General features: G+C 49.2%; 1 protein-coding gene across 1 annotated transcript; it reads right to left on the bottom strand.

Moving 5' to 3' along the window:
- Positions 1-53: 53 nt before the first annotated feature.
- On the bottom strand, positions 54-21655 carry LOC142000976 (trypsin-3-like). Its single transcript, XM_074975735.1, has 5 exons — positions 21601-21655; positions 13644-13803; positions 11384-11525; positions 3197-3463; positions 54-206 (listed from the first exon to the last, which is right to left on the bottom strand). Exons 1-5 carry the CDS (start codon positions 21653-21655, stop codon positions 54-56), a joined length of 777 nt encoding a protein of 258 aa, XP_074831836.1.
- Positions 21656-22208: the final 553 nt, after the last annotated feature.

Below are 22208 nucleotides of genomic sequence, written 5' to 3'. Positions count from 1 at the left end.
AAAGTCGGGAATGGGCCATGTAAGAAGCACACTGAGAGGAGCCAGAGCTGCTGCTATTCACGCCTAAAGATGGTTTTGTAAATCCACTTCTGAAAGTTGGCTACTGCCGTGTAAACACCTGGGTACCTGGGGCTAGCGCAGCTGTTCCCCCAGGAGACTATCCCGAACACTCGGCCCTCACACACCAGGGGCCCACCAGAATCCCCCTAGGAAAGAAGCAGACACAATAAATGGTATTGAAGTGACGCTTCCATTGTAATCAAAAACACCTTTCTTGTCTAGGGCCGAGAGGACTGAGGAAGCTCTGGGGCAGATTCTGCATTGCCTCACACCCTAGGTAGGTACGTCCTCAGTGCAAAGGAGGTGTAAAATGCTACTCAGTCATAAAGGGGAGAGGTGCAGGGCAATGAAGATTCAGGCTCCTAGGTTACATTCCATACTGTCTGTACCTGAGTCCCAGAAGGCATCCTGGAGGGAACTCAGAGAAAAGCAACACAAATTAATAGAGACATGCAGGGTGACTTGTAAGATCAGTGCAATGCCATTGATGTCAACAGAATTTTGCCTATTTAAACCAGCAAAGAATTTGGCCCATGAATGTAAATTAACACATTTCCCACCCATTCCTGACAGTCACATTCAGTGGAATTTACATCCGCCCCTTTTGCAGGTCACCCTTCCTGTTCAACCAATGGGACAGTTTTCTGACAGACTGCTATAGAGACTCATCAAAACTGGAACCATGCTGCCCCCTGAGAGACAATGCTGTAACCTCAGAGAGATTTAATCCGGCCCATGGGGACAGTCTGCACCACTGTCCCTTCCTATGTGTTCTGCTGCATCATCATGACATCATGCCACAGTGGTGACACAATCACTAGGTCCTGCCAGGAAAATGAAGATTGTAAAAAGAGGCAACAGCTGTAATGAATGTTGGAAGGCATGGCTTCAGTCCTATTGTCCTGCCTTGCTATTGTCTTACCAGGAAAAGAAAAAAGCTAGATCATTTCTAGCTTGTCATTTTGTTCTTCTTGCTATAAAAATAGATCTGCATTCTCCACCCACCCTCTGTGCTTTAATTCCAGGCATGAGTCATTGTCAGTTGTGTGTGTGTGGGGTGGGGGTGTGATCAAGACTTTAACTCCATGGGCATTTGAGAAGAAGGCAGAGCTGAGGACAGTTGCCTGCTATCTCTATGGTCAGGCTTTTTCTCCAGGTCCCCTCCCAAGATGCTGCAGTAATGGTGGTCAAGATTTTCAAAAGGGACCAGCCATTTTGAGTGCCCAATGTGGTTTGCTGAGAAAAGTCTATTTTTTTCCCAGAGACCTCAGGAAAGTGGCTCTTTTTACGGGGTGCCAGATACCCAAAATGTGAGTCCCCCAAAGTTACTTGTCACTGTTGATAGTCTTGATGTGGGTCTCCCAAGCCTGTCTCTAGGAGTACTACTTGCGTGTCAGATGTGGAGGATGGGGGAGGCACTTTGTATGGGTGTGTGGCACTACACCCCATATTCTTCATGGAGATATGCTTCCAAAATGAATAATAAATATGTATTTTATGCAAGATGGGTCATGTGAGGTATCATTGGAAAGGTTATGATTTAGTGAATGCGATCGTTCTGTTAGAAGACATGCATAATTTCTGCATCTGAAGTTAGAAGTACTGACTATGTATCACTTCCAAAATGTTTGCAGACAGGGAACACCTACCAAATAAAATGCAGTCAGTCTGGCTGGTTAATCAATGAATCATTAGGCAAGAACCATAGACAATAACTTCCCCTCTAGCCAGGGATACTCAGCCCCTGGCTCCACCATCATTCAACCCCTTCCACCAAGCCCCCAACCTCATCTTTTCCCATCCCTGCTCTGCCCCACCTTTATACGACCCCTCCCCCAATCACTCGCCTCCATCCTGCCTCCTCTGCCTCAAGCACACCCCATCCCCAGTCTGTCCTCCCTTCAGTGTGTCCCAAATACTACAAAACAGATATTTGTGGTGGACAGGAGGTGTTGGTGGGTGAAGGAGGGCAAAGGGCTGAGCTTTGCTGCCAGTAGGTGCTAAGCATCCATTTATTTCCTGCTCCTCCTTCCCACACCTCCCCATGGCTGCTCCAGCCCCAGAGCACCAATGGAGTTGGCACCTATGGGAACAACAATAGGTCTTTGAAGATGTCTCCCACTTTCCCAAAAAATTTCTTGGGATGCTGCTAACAACCTTGATTCAGGATGGCTTTGATGCTGCAGTATCATGAGGTACTGGAATCCATCTTGGACTGCTAGTGTTCTTCCACTAGTAGGGAGTGGGGATCAAACTGGGAAACAAAGGATTCCTGCCATAGGTAAATCCTATTTAAGGTTGGGGGTTAGATAATCAGAGTTGTTTATTTTCTCTGTGGAATCCTCACCCAAGATGACAGGTGTAAAAACCTAGAACTGAACTGGGGAAAAAAGGAATGTAACCAGGCTGGAAAAGGAGTCTGGCCTGTAAAAGAATTGCTTAAAATAACCTTTAGGGTGAAAAAGTATTATTTGCAGCTAGTGTCTTTAGTGTATTAAGTGTGGTTTGTGTGTTTGTGCTATTTGCTGAGGGATCTGCTTTGATTTGTTGGGTATCTCTTAAATCAACTGAAAATCAATCTTTTGTAGTTAATGAACTTGTTTTGTTTTCTCAAAAACACAGTTTGTGGGCATTGTAGTGTGGGTGGGGAGAAAGCTTAGCATATCTTCTTCCATGTTTGGGGAGGAGGTGCATTTCAATAAACTTACGCTGAGCAGTTTTCTGGGCCGTGCAGAACACTACAATTTTGGGTTTGTAGCCCTGAAGAAGTTTGTACTTCAGTGCTGGGCAATTCCCACACTGGGTCTTCTTTCCCATGCAGACCTGATTTCAGAGTGTGTGTCTTTCTGCATCTGAGTATGTCCCTACTAGTACATGTGTGAGAGGAAGCTAGACGGCCTGGCTCAAAAAAACAGAATGGGGGCATACAGGATGGGCTCAGTGGAACCCCAGTACACCGTATGGCACCCCCAGAGTGAGGGTAATCCATCAAAGTATGGGTGGATTCTTTTTAAAGGGACCCAGACAATCTAAAGACCTGTCTGCCACAGAGTGCCTAACAATTCAAGATGGTCCTCTACAGACGAGAGGTTAGAATTTGTACCTTCCTTTGAAGAAGTAAGCAGGGCAGCTGTACCTGGCAGGCATCTTTGCCTCCTGTGTTGAACCCAGCACAGATCATGTTCTTGGTGATATATCCCGCATAGGAAGCTGTGCTGTTACACTTCCCAGCGGAGATGATTGGAAGGTGCACACTGCGGAGGGTGTCCGAAGTCCTCCCGCCCATGGGAGTGGTGTAACCCCAGCCAGAGACTTGGCAGAACCTGCCCTCCTTCACCATGGCTCCTTGCTGGGGAAGTGGCACAATGGAAACAAAAGCATTATGCACCAGCGGCCTGTTCAGCTGTTCGGAGACACCAAGGGGAGATTCATTACTGACTGAAGAAACAGAGGCAGGAACAGGTGATTGCAGGCATAGGACTATGTGTGCAGTGGCAGGTGAGCTGCGTGCAACTCAGAGCTTGGGTTCCATTTATATTTGGATGCTTCTCTGAACTCACAGGATCTCACTAGCTACAAAATTCAGTTCAGATCCAAGGTTTTGGTTCGGCCCATCATAGTAACGGGCCTGACTGCAAAACTTGGATCTGGATTCAATTTCCTATCTTTTCCTCAAAGCTATGGGCTGTCTGGATCCATGACTTTGGTCTAAGACCTCACCCTTATGGAAAGTCCAATAGAATGTAAAAGGAATAACCACTTTTCTATAGCATCTAGAAGAGAATGATGTCCTGATTATAAAATTCCACAGGATGGGTCAAAATACTTATAGAAAGGATCCCATTCTCTACTAAATTCTCTCAGGCTAATGACAAATTTCTATGGGATTCTATTTATTAGATTTCTACAGAATCCTCTTGGTTTCATCTTTAGTAAATTTTACAGTTCCCCATAAAAGTGCTGTGCAGCAGATGTAAAAATTGTGTTCTTCCCTCCTTGATTTTACGGTAGGCTTTGTTGGCTGGTTCACGCCCTTTTTCACAGGGAAGCATAGTGAAGAAAACATTTCAGACTCTCAGGCTGTGGCCACACTATTCCTCCCTTTCAGAAGGGGCATGTTAATGAGGCAGTTCGGAATATGCTAATGAGGCACTGACGTGAATATGCAGCACCTCATTAGCATAATGGCATCTGTGTGCGATTCAAAGTGTCTCTTTTGGAACACACGTTGCCCGTGTAGATGGGGTCCTTTTGAAAGGACCCCCTGACTTTGAAAGTCCTTTCTTCATATTTGGTTTTAGGAAGGATGGGCTTTTGAAGTCAGGGGGTCCTTTCAAAAGGCCCCCAGCCACAGAGGTGGCGTGCGTTCCGAAAGTGACGTTTTCGAATCACGCATGGCTGCCGTTATGCTAACAAGGCACTGCATATTCTTGTCAGTGCCTCATTAGCATCTTCCAAAGTGCCTCCTTAACATGCTCCTTCTGAAGGTGGGAGTAGTGTGGCCACAGCCTCAGAGAGTTTCAGTTTTAGCTTGGTTTGAACTCCGGAGGAAGCAGGAAATCATAGCTTCATAGAGTTTACAGCAATAAGGAACTGTAGATCATCTATTATGATCTCTTGTATATCATAGCCCATTAGATTCTCCCAGTAACCCCTGCATTGAGCCCAGTGATCTGAGTATGGCTAAAGCATCTTGCAGAAAGGCAGCTAGCTGTGATCTGAAGACTTCAGAAAATAGATGGAAAATCCATTACTTCTCCTGGCAGTTTGCACCAATAATTAATTATCTCCAATGTTAAGAATGTGGCCCTCAGTTCTAATTTGAATATCTGGCTTCAGCCTCTGGCTGTTGGTTCTTTTTATGGCTTTGTCTGCTGGATTCAAGATAATTTTAATACTGGTTATTTTCTCCCCAGGAAGGTAGTCAGATACTGTACTCAAGCCACCTCTTGATTTCATATGCACTAAATCGACTGATCCCTTTAAGTCTTCCACTGTAAGGCATCTTTTTTTTTCAGCTCTAAAATCAGAATTGTAGGTCTTTCTCTGCATCCATTCCAATTTTTCAATCTCCTTTTTAAAATGTTGACACCGGAACTGAAGGACATATTCCATTACTAGTGTCACTAATGTTACATACAAATGAAAATTCGCCTCCCTACTCCTGCTCAGGGCTCCCAGGGTCACACATCCAAGGAAAATGTTGGTCCTTTTTGCCACAGCATCACACCATGAGCTCATGTTGTGTTGCTTGTGCACTATGGCTGTGACTACACTACAGAGTTATTTTGAGATAACAGCAGTTCATAGAATCATAGAATCCCAGGGCTGGAAGGGACCTCAGGAAGTCATTGAGTCCAGCCCCCTGCCCAAAGCAGGATCAACCCCAACTAAATTATCCCAGCCAGGACTTTGTCAAGCCGGGACTTAAAAACCTCTAGGGATGGAGAGTCCACCACCTCTCTCGATAACTCATTCCAACCTCCTGGTGAAATAGTTTTCTCTAATATCCAACCTACACCTCTCCCGCTGTAACTTCAGACCATTGCTTCTTGAACTGCCATCTGTCATCACTGAGAACAGTCTCTCTCCACCCTCTTTAGAGCCCCTTTTCAGGAAGTTGAAGGCTGCTATCAAAACACCCCTCATCCTTCTCTTATGCAAACTAAATAACCCCACATCTCTCAGCCTCTCCTCACAGGCCATATGCTCCAGCCCCCTGATCACTTTCATTGCCCTCTGCTGAACCCACTCCAATGGATCCACATCCTTTCTATACTGTGTGGCCCAGAACTGGATGCAATGCTCCCAATGTGGCCTCACCAGTGCTGAATAGAGGGGAATAATTACTTCTCTAGATCTGCAGGAAATGCTTCTCCTAATGCACCCCAATATGCCGTTAGCCTTCTTGGCTACAAGGGCACATTGTTGACTCATATCCAGCCTCTCATCCACTGTAATCCCCAGGGTCTTTTCTGCTGCACTGCTACTTAGCCAGTCAGTCCCCAGCCTGTAACACTGCTTGGGATTCTTCCATCCCAAGTGCAGGACTCTGCTCTTCTTGTTGAATCGCATCAGATTTCTTTTGGCCCAGTCCTCCAATTTGTCTAGGTCACTCTGGACCCTATCCCTACCCTCCAGTGTATCTACCTGTCCTTAGTGTCATCTGCAAATTTGCTGAGGGTGCAATCCAGTCCTTCATCTAGGTCATTAATAAAGATGTTGAACAATGCCGGCCCTAGAACCAATCCTTGAAGCTGTTGGGCCCGGCTGTCTAACCAGCTTTGTATCCATCTTCCAGTCCATGTACCAATCCATACTTCCTTAACTTATGGGCGAGAATGTTGTGGGAGTCTGTATCAGAAGCTTTGCTAAATTCAAGGTATAGCCCATCCATTGACTTCCCCATATACACAGAGCCTGTTGCCCCATCATAGAAGCTAATCAGATTGATCATGCATGACTTGCCCTTGGGGCATACATGTTTGCTACTTTTGATCACTTTCTCCTCTTCCAAGTGCTTCAGAATGGATTCCTTGAGGATCCCCTTGAAGTGGCTGTTTTTTCAAAATAACTTTGCTATCGTCTACACTTTGCATACGCTATTTAAAAATAAATTCAAAATAGTGGGTGCTGCATTATTTCGAAATCGGTAACCCTCATTTCAGGAGGAATAATCCTTATTTCAAAATAGACATTTTGAAATAGGTGTTATTAAGACACCGAATAGATCTATTTTGAAATAAGCCATAATGGTGCCCAATGTCACTATTTCGAAATAGCGCTATGTGTCCAAAACTTTTATTTCTAAGTGGCTGGGTGCTATTTCAAAACACATTTGGGCTGCATCTACACTAGCAAGTTCTTTCTGAAAATCAGGCCCTTTTTCAGAAGAAAATGCGGAGCATTCACATGCAAAATGTGCTCTTTAGATCTGAAATGAAAATAACACAGCTCTTCTTCTGGAAGCCACCTTCTGCTCCCGGATCAGGAAGAGCACCTCCTTTCAAAAGGTTCTTTAAAAAAAAAGCATTTGTAGATGTTCCCTGTAGCCTTTTTGCAGAACAGCAGTCCTCATGGAGCCAGATTTTTCAATCCCTGGCCCGTTCTTTTGAAAGAATGGGGGACTGTGTGGACGCTCTCTATCAAAAGAGCAGATTGATCTTTCGATCCCCTCTTTTGTCTGTAGATGCGATCTTTTGAAATAAGTGCTTTTGGAAGAGATCTTCCAGAAAAAACTTCTTTGAAAAGATCACTGTAGTGCTGATGCGGCCTTTGTGTGTGGTTGTGTTATTTCAAAATAAGATATCTCAAAATAGCCATTTTGAAATATTTTATTTTGAAATAGGGCTGCAGTGTAGTCATAGCCCATCAGCCCAGAGCGAAAAGTGGCAATTCATTAATGTAGCCATAGCCTCTGAGCCCTAAAGCTTTTTCAAAGTCAATTCTTCTAAGTCCTCCACCCCTGTGTTGTCTGTTGAGCACTGCAGGAACAGACAAGAGCATCCTTTGCTGTTCTTTTGTGACCGCCCTATGGTTTCTAGTGCTTTGAGTTTGATTTACTAATGTGTCTGTGAGTGTACACATGCTCTGCCCACAGCAGGTCCATGCGGGGCAGAAGCAAAGGGCTATGTTCATTTGCACACACTCCCTGTTGCTCACAGCTGGAGTCTGCAATCTGGATTTTCAGTCTCTCTGAACAGTTTGCATCAGTGCTTTGGAAATATTTCATTTTAGAGAAGTAAGAACCTGGCTACCAGGGGCTCTTAGGAGAGGATCCTGTTGAAGCATCGTGTCCCAGCAGCCGCTGGGCTGCTGCTATTTGAAGAGCAAGTCCCTGCAGCTCTGCATGGTATACTCCTGGAGCCTTAATGATTATTTAAATTTGAATCCTTTCTTATTAATACACAGTGCACTTTGCCAGCCTATTGGAATGTATGTGGAAATGATACTGGCTTAGCCTGTGACATGAATCCCTTAAATACAATCTACCCTGGGAATTCCGTTTAGCATCTTTCCTTGCCTGACTTGGATTATTCAGTTTCCTTTTGAAGCTGCTGGATTAGAAAAGGACAGGCAATCTTAACGAGTCCCTGTTATATTAGGTAATAGACTCCTCAACTTTACAGAATATTTTGAACAGCAAATGCGCTTTCAGCAAGGGGTTGCTGCATGGGATAAGACTTCCAGAGAAACCATTCTGGTCTGGGGGCACCGAGCATTTGCTTAGAAGTCCAGATTTTGAGAATTTGCAGCCAGTGCTCCTTGTGGGGGGTTTGTAGGATTTCTTTCCATGGCTGGGCTTGGATTCCTGCATGTCTTTGATCTCTTTTTGCCCTTCACCCTGCAGACTGGCTTACGTTTGACAGCTCTCAGTTTTTATAATACAATATCTGCTGCAGCGTATTCAGTCATTATGTCCCCACCTTTAAATGATTCATTAACACTGATCCAACTCCCTCCTCTGAGCAAACGCTTCACCTCTTTGCTAAGCGAGCTTATCAAAATCTGGTCACAAAAACAAGCCAGAAGTGAAAAGCACATCCAGGAAGTGCCTCGTATCTATGCAATAGTGACGCGTGCCCATTCACCCACTCCCATGAGTGCTGCTGCACGGGCAGCCATTGTGTAGGTGTGCAGAACTGGAAGTGGAATGATTGTATTCTGCTCCAATGGGTAAAGTGGTGCAGCATCTGCAGTGACATATGGAGAGTGCATTAACATGCATTGCCATTTAAGCCTGCAGCACAAGGAGAAAGACTTTGGGGCTAAACTGGCCCTCACCCATGAGGCTACTCTGCAGAAACCTTTATATCTATCTGTATGTATGTATGCATGTATTTTGGGGTAGGGATAGAAGGGCAGGTTGTCCCTGTTACTGTGTACAAGCCACTCCAGGCTCTTTGAGGATGCTTTACCACTCAGCCTGCTCAATCTTTTTCCAAGAGTGGTAGGGAACTGACAATGACAGAGATCCTGGAAGTCTATCTCCAGCCTAGGTATTAACCAGGGCCTACGAACCGCAGCAGTTCAGACTCTTCACTAAGGGTATGTCTACACAGCAAAGTTGTTTTGAAATAGCAGCCGCTGGTTTGAAATAACTATGCACACACCTACCCAAGGCAGTCCCTACTTCGAAACAGCGGTTGCCTTATTTTGAAATGGGTAAACCTCATTCCGGCTGTGGCCACACTACCCCTCCCTTTTGGAAGGGGCATGTCAATGAGACGGCTTGGCAGATGCTAATGAGGCACCGACATGAATATGCAGGGACTCATTAGCATAGCAGCAGCCATGCGTGATTCGAAACTGCTGCTTTCGGAACGCCCGCCGCCAGTGTAGAAGGAGACCTTTTGAAAGGACCCCCAGACTTTGAAAGCCCCTTCGTCCTATGTGGCCACAGCCTCCATGAGGAACAGGGCCTATTCTGAAGGAGGTATTTCGAAATAGGGGGTGTGTAGACATAGAGCCTATTTCTACGCAAGCCAGAGTGCGTCCGATGGCTCTGTTTCTAAAGAGGCTCTATGGTGTGTAAATGTTCTATCTCAAACAACTGAGCGCTCTTTTGAAGTGCATTTTGTGTGTCACTGTGCTGTTGCACAAGTTCTTCAGGAACACCGCTTCCGGAATAGCTTATTCAGGAATAACGCTGCTGTGTAGACACAGCCCAAGGTAACTAGGCCCGAAAGAGTGAAAGAGACCACACAACAGAGATCCCTGTGAGCTGCGTGCTTGGGCAGCCGTCCAGGAGAGATTCAGACGCTGCCCAGCTGATTAGCAGAAAACCCACAGCCACCCGCAGGGGGCAGTGTGCGTTTCTACCGGTGGCGCACATCCACACATGCCTTGGTGCACATAACTGCATTTTTCTGCCCAGGGATGGAAAAAATGAGAGGGCACATTGCCCCAGGGGGGTCTGAAATGCACCACGATCAGAAACTAATCATTAGTTTCTAGCACTTTTGTAGGAGTATCACTGTACAGAGGGCAAATTGAGGCACAGAGCAGGGTGTGACTTGCCCAAGGACACACAGCAGATCCGAAAGCCAGTTCTCCTGAGTCCCAGCCCTGTGCACTTTCCCCTAGGGCATATTGGCTTCCTGCGTAAAAAACACATCGGAAAGAAACAGTCACAGACAAGACTTCACACCTTTGCTGGGACAAAATGCCCCCTCTCCAGCTGGCTTGCAGGTAGATGGCGCTAGAGCCCCACAGGTGGGGAAGGTGGGAAGAGTCATCAGTGTGCTGATTACTGGTTACAAGCCCTATCTATCATGCATTGCATTTCTTTTAGATCTTGGGTCTCCTCCCTCACAGGGAGTTGTAGCCCTAATTGTGCCAAGGAGAAGTAAGGCAATATTCGTGATACATAGAGGCACTACAGGGCTCTAGGATAGTTCCATGGGGTAGGATGACATCTGCAGAAGTAACAGAGCTCAGAAGGCCATTCCATTCCAACCCCATTTCTGGTTGCTACAGATTGAACCTCTCTTGTCCAGCACCCTTGGGACCTGACCGGTGCTGCATGCGACAATTTGCTGGATCACGGGAGGTCAATATTGTTTAGCACATCACCGACATTGCCACTTCTTACTGGGCTCTGAGAAGATGTTTAGGGGTAAATTGCAGCTAAACAACAGCACAGGACACTGAGAACCAGACTGGTGGCTGGAAACAAACTTTATGGGATCACAGGAAACTTGGCCTCACCATGGTAGGTGATCATCCGGCTAACTAAAATCAGGCTGGATTATGGATGCTGCAGGACCAGAGAGTTCCGGATTAGAGAGGCTCAACCTGTAATAACTTTGTCACCAATGCTCTTCTGGAGAAGGGATTGGCAGGGACTGGTTAGTTTGCTTGATTTTTTTTTTGCCCTGGGTTTGAGAGAATGAAGATGAAGGTGCTCAGCACTCACACAACTGAACCCAGCGTTTATATCAGAAGCAGTGTGGATGGGGTGAAAGGACTTGCATTCTGATGTGGGTTTTCTTCCTGACTCTGTGAACTGCTGAGTGACTTTGGGTGAGTCATGTGCAGTGTGCCTCAGTTTCCCCATCTGTAAAAAGGGGGCAGTGATACCTGTCTCCCTGTGTAAAGTGCTTTGCGACCTATAGCTTCAGAGCACATAGGAGAGCTAGGTATTTGTTATTATTAGGGCTATTGGTGGTTTGTTCCTCTTCTCCTTGACCTGCACATTTCCACCAGCTGTGCTTCATGTCTCCGTGCTCATTGGAGCACATGTACTCTGCTGTGAACAGCCAAAACAATTTCTCTCTCCAAGAACCCTCCTCTCTTTTGTGGCCTGGAGAAAGCTTGTTACCTTAATCAGCATGATGTCTGCATTTTTGGAAGTGGAGCTGTAGTCTGGATGAACCACCATCCGAGAGGGCCGGAAAATCTGCTCTGTGCCTTCAAAGGTGGAGAGAGAATATTCCCCAGCTACAATCATCATCTGGTTAATTCTGTTGGGAGACAGCAGAGAACATGGTCACTGGTGCTTCACAGTGGGGGAAATACCCTGCCCGGTCACTCAAAGGGCTCAAAACGTTTCAAAAGGCTTTTAGCACTCCCAGCACTTCCCACATGAGATCTTAGGCCCTTTGTTTTAACTCCCTTGGAATCAGCACTGAAGTGATGCAGGTACATGTGGAGGAGATGCTACATGCTTGCTTAGATCTGGGTGTACCACTGCTTGGAGGTACATGTGAGTGTGTGGGTGGGTGGCACGGTAGGGAGGTGGGTAAAAAATTTGTGTCATTTCCATTTTGCAGATGAGTAACCCAAGAAGTGAAGTGAGAGATGTAATGATGATGATTCAGTCGGGGGGGAGCTGGGAATCCAGGCCTGTGCTCGGAGAACGCTCCTTCCCGGTATCTGTGTTAGAAATAGAATTCCGTGGGCCAATGTCTGTTTCTCCACCGAGAGGAAATTGCATCAGTGTTACGAAATGTTGGCCAATTGGCTGGGCTGAAACAAAAATTGTACCCCAAATCTGGGCCGTGACATTAATGGCGTTGAAAAATTCCTGGTGAACTGACTTTTACTGATGTTGTTCACATGCTTTTGCTGCTGTGATAGCCCCCCAAGGAGAAATGCCATCCCCCCAGCCCAAAGAAGGCTGTTCTTTCTCCACTTATTTCCTCTTAAACGGAGTCAGGAAACCCTGGCAATTTTAGGGCTCCAGTTCAGCCTTCCATATCTATTTAGCAAAGCACTTTCAATACATGCTTAATTTCAAGTATGCAATTAAGTTTGAATTAATTGGGCTCTGAGAGGCAAAGTAGATAATAACTTGCTCAAGGTCAAAGAAGACGTCTGGAGCTGAGCTGGGAATTGATATGGCTATATCTACACTACAGCGATCTTTCAAAAGAAGATTTTCCAGAAGAGATCTTCCAAAAAAACCCCTTCTTTGGAAAGAGCGCATCCACACACAAAAAAGCAGATTGAAAGGTCGATCCACTCTTTTGATACAGAGTGTCCACGCAGCCCCCTCTCTTTTGAAAGAACAGGCCGGGATCGAAAAATCTGGCACAATGAGGAATGCTTTTTCAGAAAAAGGGCCCCTGGGGCACTTACATGTGTTTTTTTCCCAACAGAATCTTTTGGGAAAAGGTGCTTTTCCTGGCCCGGGAATGGAAGATGGCTTCCGGAAGAAGATCCACATTCTTTCAATTTTGGATCGAAAGAGCATGTTTTGTGTGTAGATGCTCTGCATGTTCTTCTGAAAAAGGACCTGCTTTTCTGAAGGAACTTGCTAGTGTAGACCCAGCCTATAAGTGTAACTGCCCTCAGGCAGCCTCAGACTTGGGGCCTCTGAAACTCAGTATAGGAATCTCTGCAGCTTGAGCTAGAAGTCCATAAGCCTGCAGCTGAAGAGGTGACTTAGTCTAGCTCTGTGTAAGTACTTGAGGTGCCACTCCATTGGCTAGTTAACCACACCTTTCTGAAGGTGAGACAGTCTGGAAAAGTTTCTGGCCGTAGTTGGCCAGACCCAAGAGCAACGTTCACTCTAATCTTTTCCATCCATGCGCAGAATAATTTTATGTGCACCAAGACCTGTGCAAATGTGTACCACCTAGAGACACATCAAGCTTGGCTGGGGCATCCTGTTAATCAGTGGGGCGGCATTTGAATCTCCCCTGAGTGGCTGCACAAGAGCCCAGCTCACAGGGAACCCTGCGCAAGAGGCTTGAAAAGTCATCTCTCATTGCAGGTCCCCAGTGTGTGGATGTAGGAAGGGGAGGCGCGTGCAGCTGTGGGGCCTGTGTATGGATATGTGCCAGATCAAGGATCCAGCTTTCCATCTGAACACTTAAATGGAGGCACCAGATTCCTTATATAGGCACCGAAATGGGAACGGGGGAGCCCAGAGTTGAAAACTGAGCTGAGAGCATGTGTGTAACTGTGCATAGGATTCCCTGGAGCTGTGACTGAGGTGAGCCCAGCACCCTGCGCGCTAAGGCCAGGTGGCTGCCCTCGCCTGCGAGGGGAGGCTGATCTGCCTGATTCCCAGGCGGCTGGCGGCACACTCAGAATGCCGCTGTGAAGTGGCCCCCGATTCCCCTGGCATTCCTTACTCTGTTTTGCAGTGAGCCGCCGTCAGGACCCAGCTTCGGCTGACCAGTGACCCGCCACAGAAATGAGAGCCTGTCCTCCTCTTGAGCGACACCAGGTACTTGGAGGAATGCGGTGCCACTATGTTCCCCCCAATGATGCGCGGAAGGTTGTTCTGGCCATCTGCAGGGCAAAGGCAAAAGCGTCAGGAGGAGACAACCAGCGAACCCAGCTGCCGTGTCACACGTGGTCGGTGGTGCCCTCTCACCCCAGAGCACGCTGCATCTCCCTAGGGGCCAGTATCCCTGCCTGCAGCTGGGCAAATCAGTGTCATTGTGTAGGACTAGGAGCTCGTAAACCAAACCACCTTCCAGGAACTTGGCGTTTCAGCAATGGGACCATGAGTTGCTGTGACAGTGCAGGCCCTGCTAGGGCCACCCAGGGACTGTCCAACAAGTCACCTGCCAAAGAGGCACTTTGAATCACCTACTCCCGCCCCATAGGCTCCTGGTGCGGCTGTTAGATTGAGGAGGTGTTAGACGTCAGCGTCAAGGGGCTGGATCGATCCCTCAGGAGAGACTCTCGCCCATTTGCCACTCTCTTATCGTCCTCTCACCGACATTAGCAAGGGGAGAGTCCATTGATTGTCCACACAGCGACAGGCCTTGATGTCTCCAGAGGTGACAGAACGGTGACAAATGTACAACCTCACTGTATTTAATGGGATTTCTAACCAGTCTGAAGCCAGTGTGATGCCCACCAGCGTGAGACAGCAATCACACTCGCCTGGTGGAGGCAGGCCCTGGGCATGTATTCAGGGCTGTGGAGAGGAGGGGTGAGGCCTGGGTCAACCCCTCTCCCCTGCCCTTGCACCAGGCGTGGGCCCAAGTGAGGTGACCATCTGTCCCGTTTTTGGCAGGACAACCCTGTATTTTGGGTGCCAGAAACGGGTCCCCACTTGTTTTACCGAAGGGGCTAATTGCCCCGTGTTCAGCCCCCAGCTGCTGGCTGGAGAACAGGTGGAGAGCAAGGACTCATGTGCTCGCCGGCCCCGCCAGAGGGAGCCAGCAGGGAGCCATGCAGAGGGAGAGGTATGCTGAGGTGTGCAGGGTTGGCTGTCTCCTCCTTCCTGATTCCCTGAGGTGCAGAGAAGCCAGGAGTTCAGCCCTGTGGCCCTGGCAGGGGAGGCAGAGGGTTCTGGGCACAGTACAGCACCGGGCCATGGGGACAGGGTGCCCCAGCCACTTTCTGCGGCTCTGCGCCACCCGGCAGCCCTGTGAACTGCTCAGGGCTTGAGGAGACCAGCGTCCAGCCCGACATGGAGCGAGGGCCACGTGCTGCCCAGGGGTCCCCAGGGCAGATGGGCTCAGGGCTCCCAGGGCCCTGCACATGCTCCCTGCCGGAGCCAGGGCAGGACGGGACCGTTGTAGTGGGGGCAGCTGCAGGGTGTGACCTGCCCAGCCTGCTCCACGTGTGGGCAGCCCCTGGGCCTGCCCTGGGAGCAGCACCCACCGAGCTGCCAGGCTCCCAGGGGCCAGCAGGGGTTGCCCAGATGCCAAAGCCCCTGGGCTGCGCGGTGGGTGGTGCAGGCAGATGTGGCAGAGCTCTGGACTAGGCCGATGGGGCTGGGGAAGAGCCTGGGGCCTGTGGGTGCCCTGTGCCTGGGCGCTGCACTTAGTGGCATCCAGGCTCTGGTGGGTCTGCAAAGGTACCAGAATCCCCACCCACCCCTTCCCCCGCCACGAGACCGCTCCTCTCATGCAGAGCGGTGCTGCCGTGAGCCTGGATGGGATGGAGCCTGCCTCAAGCCCCCCCACACCTCCAGGTCCGGCACCTTATTGAGCTGGGGGGTGCTCAGCCACTCACACCTTCACCTGACCCAGGAGGCCGTAATTCCTGGGCCAGTCCCTGGCTCCTCACCCTGGTGTTTGCTGGTCGGCTGGTCAGGTCCAGCCTGTGTCCCAAGCCTGGGTTCCCAGGCCCCAGCGCCAGCCTGGGGAGCTGGGGTCCTCACTGCAATGTCCTGCAGCCGGGGCAGAACATGGGCACCACTGCCACTTCCTTCCCGGGTCCCCGAGCCATGGGGCAGATGGGGAGGCCCTCTGGGGCTGCAGCCCTTGGCCCAAGGCAACCTCCCCAGTGCCGCAGGCCTCCCCCGCCCTGCTCCCCTTACCTCTCCCCCCAGCTAGGGGCCTGGGGATTACTCGGGGATCAGGGCCAGGCATGGCAGAGGCAGCAGAGGTCTCTCCCTCCCCCCTCTCCTCCCCATGACGTGGCAAGGTGCAGCAGGGCAGAGTGGGCTGCTTCTCCGGCTGCCTGCGTGGTGAGCGGCGAGGAGAGAGGAGGTGACCCTCGGCCTCAGGTAACCCCCGATTCCTCCCAGCCACAGGACTGTGGGGACGCTGCCGTGGGACACCCCTCCCCCCCCACACCAAAGCACAGGGCCTGGGGCAGCCACCCCAGTTCATCCGTGGGTGGGATATCTCTGCTTCTATCCCACCTCGGCTCCCCAGCCTCAATCTGACCTGCTCTCCCAGTCCCAGGCTCTCGTGCAGCGCTACCGATGCACACCCGTCACGGCCTTGCACTGCTCCTGCTCTTCCAGCCTTGGGCCTTGCTCTCAGCCAGGGGCTGCTAACTGGTTGTGTTATGTGAGCAAATGGGCTCTGGCCTGGGTCCCTCAGGCTCAGATCTGCGCTCCAGCGAACAGATGGATGGGTGCCCAAAGGAGAAGGCCAGAGCGGTAATCTAGTCACCGTCGAGACAGATGACTTGTTTGCATCTTGTTAGATGCTGAACCTTATGGCACAGGGTCAGATTTCTTGTAACAAGCCTGCTCTGTGCCTCTAATTTGCAGCTGCTTTGCTGTTGTCTTTCAGAACGGGCGACGGCAGGAGAGCTGAATGTGCAGACAGAGCGGCTGTAAACTCTGCTGGCTTTCTACATCCATAAACAGGCTGCTGGGTAGTGAAAGTTACCAGCACATTAGCTTCACTGGGTCAGCAAGTGTCCGGTGACCCCCATGCCCAGCTAGAACATCGGTGACCTACAGACGAATCTAAGTCATAGAATCATAGAAGAGTAGGACTGGAAGGGAGCTCGAGAGGCCATCGAGTCCAGCCCCCTCCCCCCACGGCAGGACCAAGCACTTTCTGGACCATCCCTGAAAGCCATCTATCTAACCTCTTCTTAAATATCTCCAGTGATGGAGATTCTACCACCTCCCTTGGCAATTCGAGACACTCACAAGGCCATGGGCTTGGTTGCACCATTGCAGCTGTGAATCAGGGTCACTTTGCTGGGCTCAGCGCCATCCCAACAGACACATGGGACCTGGGGCAATAGGGCCCACCTTCTCCCCTCCCCACCCAAAGCCCCGCCTCTGCTCCACTTGCACCAATAACCCAGTTACAGGGGGCTGGTGCAGCAGCAGCAGCAGGATTCACCTCCCCCACTCACCACACAGGGCACCCTGGGCCCTGCGCCAGGCCTCTGCGCAAGGCCCCTGTAATCCCCCAGTCCCTCCTGTCCATAGGAAGGTTGGGGTGGCCACTGTGGGGCCCTCAAGAACCTGGGGCCTGGGGCGGCTGCTCCAATTCCTCCTGTGGACAGGACCGCTCTGGTTGGGCAAGTGTGGATTCTGGGTCCTGGTGCCTGGGCACAAGCTGAAGAGATTCACAGAATCACAGAATCATAGGGCTGGAAGGGACCTCAGGAGGTCATCTAGTCCAGCCCCTGCTTCAAGATTGTTGAAGCTCTGGTGTGAGCAGGAACACTGGGACACACTGACCTAGAAGGTGGTGTCAAGAATCTGCTGTTCAGTGAGTAACTTACTCCTCTGACAATTCGGGACCCCTGGGATGCCAATTGGAGTGTTGAGATACCACTGAGTCAGCCCTCGCTACCATCCTGCTCCCTCTCTTCTGCTGAGCCAGGCACTAAAGCCCCCTCCAGCAAAACACAGAAAGCCCCTCCCCCACCTGATACAGCAGATATAGACACCGAGATCAGGTCTGGCAAGCCTCAGCTCCAGGGACTTATCACAGCACGCAGATATTCCCTCCTCTCCTTCTTCCACTCCTGGGATACAAACCCAGAGTTATATGAAATTTGCCTCCTTCCTCAATGCAAAGGAAAGTCTGCGCAGCTTTTTGCCCTGCCCCCAGTTAGAATTTACATACACTGGCTTATATTCTAAACCAGAAATAAGTTTATTAGCTATGAAAACATGTATTTTAAGTGGTCAAAGAGGTAGCAAACAACAAAGAAAATTACTAAGAAAATAATACAAAGCATGGAACCTAAGATAGCGTCACTGAAAAACTGACAAGTATCAGAGGGGTGGCCGAGTTAGTCTGTATCTCAAAAACAATAAGAAGTCCTGTGGCACCTTGTAGACTAACAGATATTTTGGAGCATAAGCTTTCGAGGGCAAAGGCCCACTTTGTCAGATGCATGCGGGTCTTTGCCCGTGAAGGCTTATGCTCCAAAATATGTGTTAGTTTATAAGGTGCCACAAGACTTCTTGTTGTTACTAAAAAATTGATTACAAACCATAATTTTTCACCCTAGTTATTGTTTCAGGTAGAGACCTTCATAGGTCAGGTAACTCAGCCGGGGTCTGGTGGTTCCTCCTCCCCACCAAGTTGTAATTCTTTTGTTTCCAGGTGTTTTCAAGTGTCTCTTTGGACTGGGGAGGCAGAGGTGGAGCAAGAAAAAGACCACGATTGTTTTACATCCCCACCTCATACAGAATTTCCATAAGGGAGGATCCTTCATTGGACTCCCCAGTCCCCTCAAAAATAGGTCAACAAACCAAAGTGCAGGTGAGTATGGGGTGCCATCAAATCCTGTCTGACTTTTTCATTGTAGTCCCTGAAGTGTCAGCAGTAGGTGAGAAACAAAGCAGCAAATCTATCTATCTATCTATCTATTTTAGAATGTATCTGTCTGTGGTGCTACGTGTGTTCAAGAACTCCTCTTAAACTATAAGAGCTGCAACCACCACATTTGATACACAGCTTCCTCTTACCCTAACTTAAGCCAAGGTCAGGGTTTGGTTGTGCCTGGGAAGTGGGAAGTGCCTGAAATCCCAGGATTTCCCAGAGCATGGAAAGGGAGGTGACAGAAGGAGGAGGGAGGCGAAAGGGACGGGGACAGACAGAGAGCTTGTGATACTGAGAGTGGCCGCTGGTGGCAGCTGCAGCACCAAGAGAGAGGCCCACAGGGCTGGGGTGCTGCCATCCTGCCTACCACAAAGGCCAGGTAAGTAGCCCCCCTGCCCCAAACCTAGAGGCTGCCCCCCCCGTGGAATGCCTGCAGACCACAGGGGGACTTCTGGAGTGGGGCAGCCCCCAGACAGCCAGTGGACCATGGCAGTTGGAGGGGCGCTGTCCCCCAGATACTGCCCCCCTAGACAGCCTTCAGGAGACAGGGAGACTGGGGCAGCCCCCAGAAGCTCCCCCAACTTCAAAAGCCTACAGGCTATGCGTGGGGTGGGGGCTGCAGGAAGGAGGGTCAGCTCCCAGAGCCTGGTCACCCCTGGCAGCACGATGCCATAGGGGGCACTGGAGATGGGGGGCAGTAACTCCCCACCAAAGAGGGTGCCGGATGGAGGGGCTGCTGGGACAGCTGAAGGCCAGCATCAGCCCACAGAGACTGTCGTGCTGCTCAGATCAGTGCAGGGCTTGGAGGGAGGCGTGGGAGAAGGAGGCCTGGGTCAGCCCACAGAGCACTGCCCTGCCCCCAACAGGCTGCAGAATGGGGCAGCCACTACCCCAAGAAAAGACCCTCCTGGAGAAGTTGCAGGCCTGGGGGGGGCAGCAGCAGGGTGGGGGCTGCCTCCAGAGTTCTACCCCCACCATAGGCTGCAGGTTGGCGGGGAGGAAGCTGGAGGCTGGAGCCAGCCTGCAGAGCTCCAGCCCCCACCTGACAAGCAGGCAGCCCCAGATCCTTCCTCCCAGGAGGAATCGCTGGATGGGGTGCACTGCCCAGGCCCCCTGGGAACAGCTGCCACCACAGCAGCATCACCCTCACTGCCATGGGTGGCCCAATAACCCCCAGCCCCCTGTCCTGAGACCCCTGCCCTAACTTCTGCACCTTCCACCTGCCTTGATTTCTGTACCTCCACCTCCTGCCTTGAGGCCCCACCAGCCCTCTGCCCTAAGCCACCCACCCCGAACCCTCACTTCAGCCTTCATTTTTCTCCCTTTTTGAAAAATACCATCACTTGAAAAAAGCACACACGGTTTTCATTTATTCTCAAACGATTACTGCAGTTAAAGAGCCGAGCAACGCTGGCTCCATCTGCTAGCATGGAATATAGATACGCAGGTCAATATTCCCAACTTCCGATACCAAAACAATACCTGCATATGAATGGGATAATTGTATTCTGTAAATCATATCTTCCCAATAATACCTCATGTTAGTAATTTTGCATAAAACATCTCACGGTTAGGTCATATTTATATTCTAAGCTAATTTTCATAAAGCCCATGAAATGCAACATCTCATATCCAGCTTTCCGAAGAGGTAACAACCTCCCACGTCACTTTGACTTGGCCCATTGCCAAAGCTTGGCTACATACCAATTCTATAATAATATAATATAATATAATAAAAAATCTTATATATATGGTGGAAGAGCCCAGGCAAATATGCAGTTAGGGACCGGGGAGAACCCGTTGCTTCATGTGCTCCAGGGCAAGATTCTGAGGTGTCTGTTTGGTTTACCCTTGGGGCTCCTTGTTGAAAGTGCTGAATGCCCACAACTACTAATAAAGTCAATAGGAGCTGAAGGCTGTCAGAAGGCATTAGCTTATGCTAAGATCAGGCTTTTATTCCTCGTGCTGGAGACTTCCTATTGAAGTCCATAGGAATTTGTCCTGGATAAAGGCTCAGGCAAAACCTCAGGTTTTGGCCTCTGATTCAGTTTCCTAACACCCCAAAATTCCTCCCAAGAATCCTCTAAGCTGTGACAACCATTGTGTTTCTCCCCATGGTGCAGTCCATTTCCAGGACATCTGATACAAGTGGACATGCTTCCATAGTGCTACTGACAGGGAACGTTGAAGTGTGTTTGTTTTGTGCAAATACTCCTCCATTGGTTCTTCCTGATGGTCTCCCTGTAGGTGGCTGCTTTGTCTAGAACAATTTTGTTTAATTATGGTAAAATTTAGGAAGCAAACTTTCCTTGCTAATAGTTTTACTAAACAGATAGTGAATGATAAGCACTTTAGGTAGATTTCCTCCTTTCTAGTTTATACAGCTCCTTTCAGAGACTCTCCAAACAAATTACAAAAATCAATTAAGCCGCACAGTGCCCTTAAGATATTAGCGCTTTTACACAGGGGTTGGCTGAGCCGCAAAGTATACTACGTAAGGACAAATGGCAATCCCACAGCAGAGCTAGGAATACAACTTAGGACCTCGGGCATCTGGTGCGCTGCTTTAACTACTAGATTTCATTCTCCTCTCACTATCTGCAAATGATCCCTGCTGGAATCTCATAGTCCAGTGTCTGTTGCTTTGGAGACATAATGAATTTGCCGAGATGCAAATATTATGGAATGCTGACAGTGGGCCAGTTCCATCAGAAATGTTGGTCTTCTGAAAATGCCCTAGAACTAGTTGACCCCTTGGTGTATCTGTATAGATAGACAGATGATAACAGGCACAAGGAAATTTCCAGGTTTCCTTTCTGATGATTTAAACAAATAACATTTTTAGTTCTGTTAAAAAAATTATGAAGGATTTGAATGTGAATCAGCTAAAAATGATACTTAGCCTGAAAACACGGGACATCTTACAGTGTGGGAGAAAACCAGGATGCATTTCTGGTTATGAAGAGAGTAAATTGTAAAAGGGAGTCAGAACAGACATCTCTGTGTTACAGATGCACATTTAGCAACCAAAAGACTTATGAGGATTCCCAGACACAAAAGGCCATTTGATGCCAGATATATATGAAATACTCACCAGTCAAAGAAAATAACTGCAGGAGCAGCAGAAGGTTCAGAGTCAGATAATTCATCTCAGAGTCAATGTAAGGTTTTATAAGCACCTGCCAATGGTAGCTCCAGCTCTTAGCTGCCGAAGGGAGAGAGAGAGAGAGACCCAGGGAAACTTCACTTCATACCTAGATATCCTGCTTCTTCTTTCAGTTGCCATGACAACCCGAATCCCAACGAGAACAATTAATTATTCATGGGGGCACTTTAGGACAGTGGTGTGTGATTGACTAGAGTTCACCTTGTGTTCTCATCTTCCTCCCCTCGGCATCCAGCTGAAAGGGCCATGGGCTTTGCCAGTCACAAATGCTGAATGCAGCTTCTTGGGTTTCCTGGCAGTGAATGACACGGATTACAACAAGCCACCCCTTGGCAGACAGAGCGAGGCGTTTCCTGATGGGTCTCCATCTCCTGCTCCCCTTCATGTGCCACTGCAAATTAAAACAGAGAACTCCGCTGCTCTGAACTGTTGAAGCTGGACCAATAGCAACCAAGAAGGCAGGTGGAGAAGCTGCTCATCTGTGCTGGGCAAAACACTTTTGACACAGCCTGAAACAGGGACAATCGTACCTGGTT

Source organism: Carettochelys insculpta, chromosome 23 (assembly GCF_033958435.1).
Source record: "Carettochelys insculpta isolate YL-2023 chromosome 23, ASM3395843v1, whole genome shotgun sequence".
Taxonomy (NCBI): Eukaryota; Metazoa; Chordata; order Testudines; family Carettochelyidae; genus Carettochelys; species Carettochelys insculpta.
The sequence above is the reverse complement of the archived record's forward strand: the minus strand, read 5'-3'. Positions and strand labels throughout refer to the sequence as shown.

Bases quoted from the DNA above. Each gene is read 5' to 3' on its own strand.
- LOC142000976 (XM_074975735.1), bottom strand. From the start codon at position 21,655: ATGAATTATCTGACTCTGAACCTTCTGCTGCTCCTGCAGTTATTTTCT. The intron at 11,526-13,643 runs GTAAGGAATGCC...GTCTCCCAACAG, and splicing joins GCGGCTCACTGCAAAACAGA to AATTAACCAGATGATGATTG. The intron at 207-3,196 runs GTACAGCTGCCC...CTTCTTTCCTAG, and splicing joins GAGGCAAAGATGCCTGCCAG to GGGGATTCTGGTGGGCCCCT.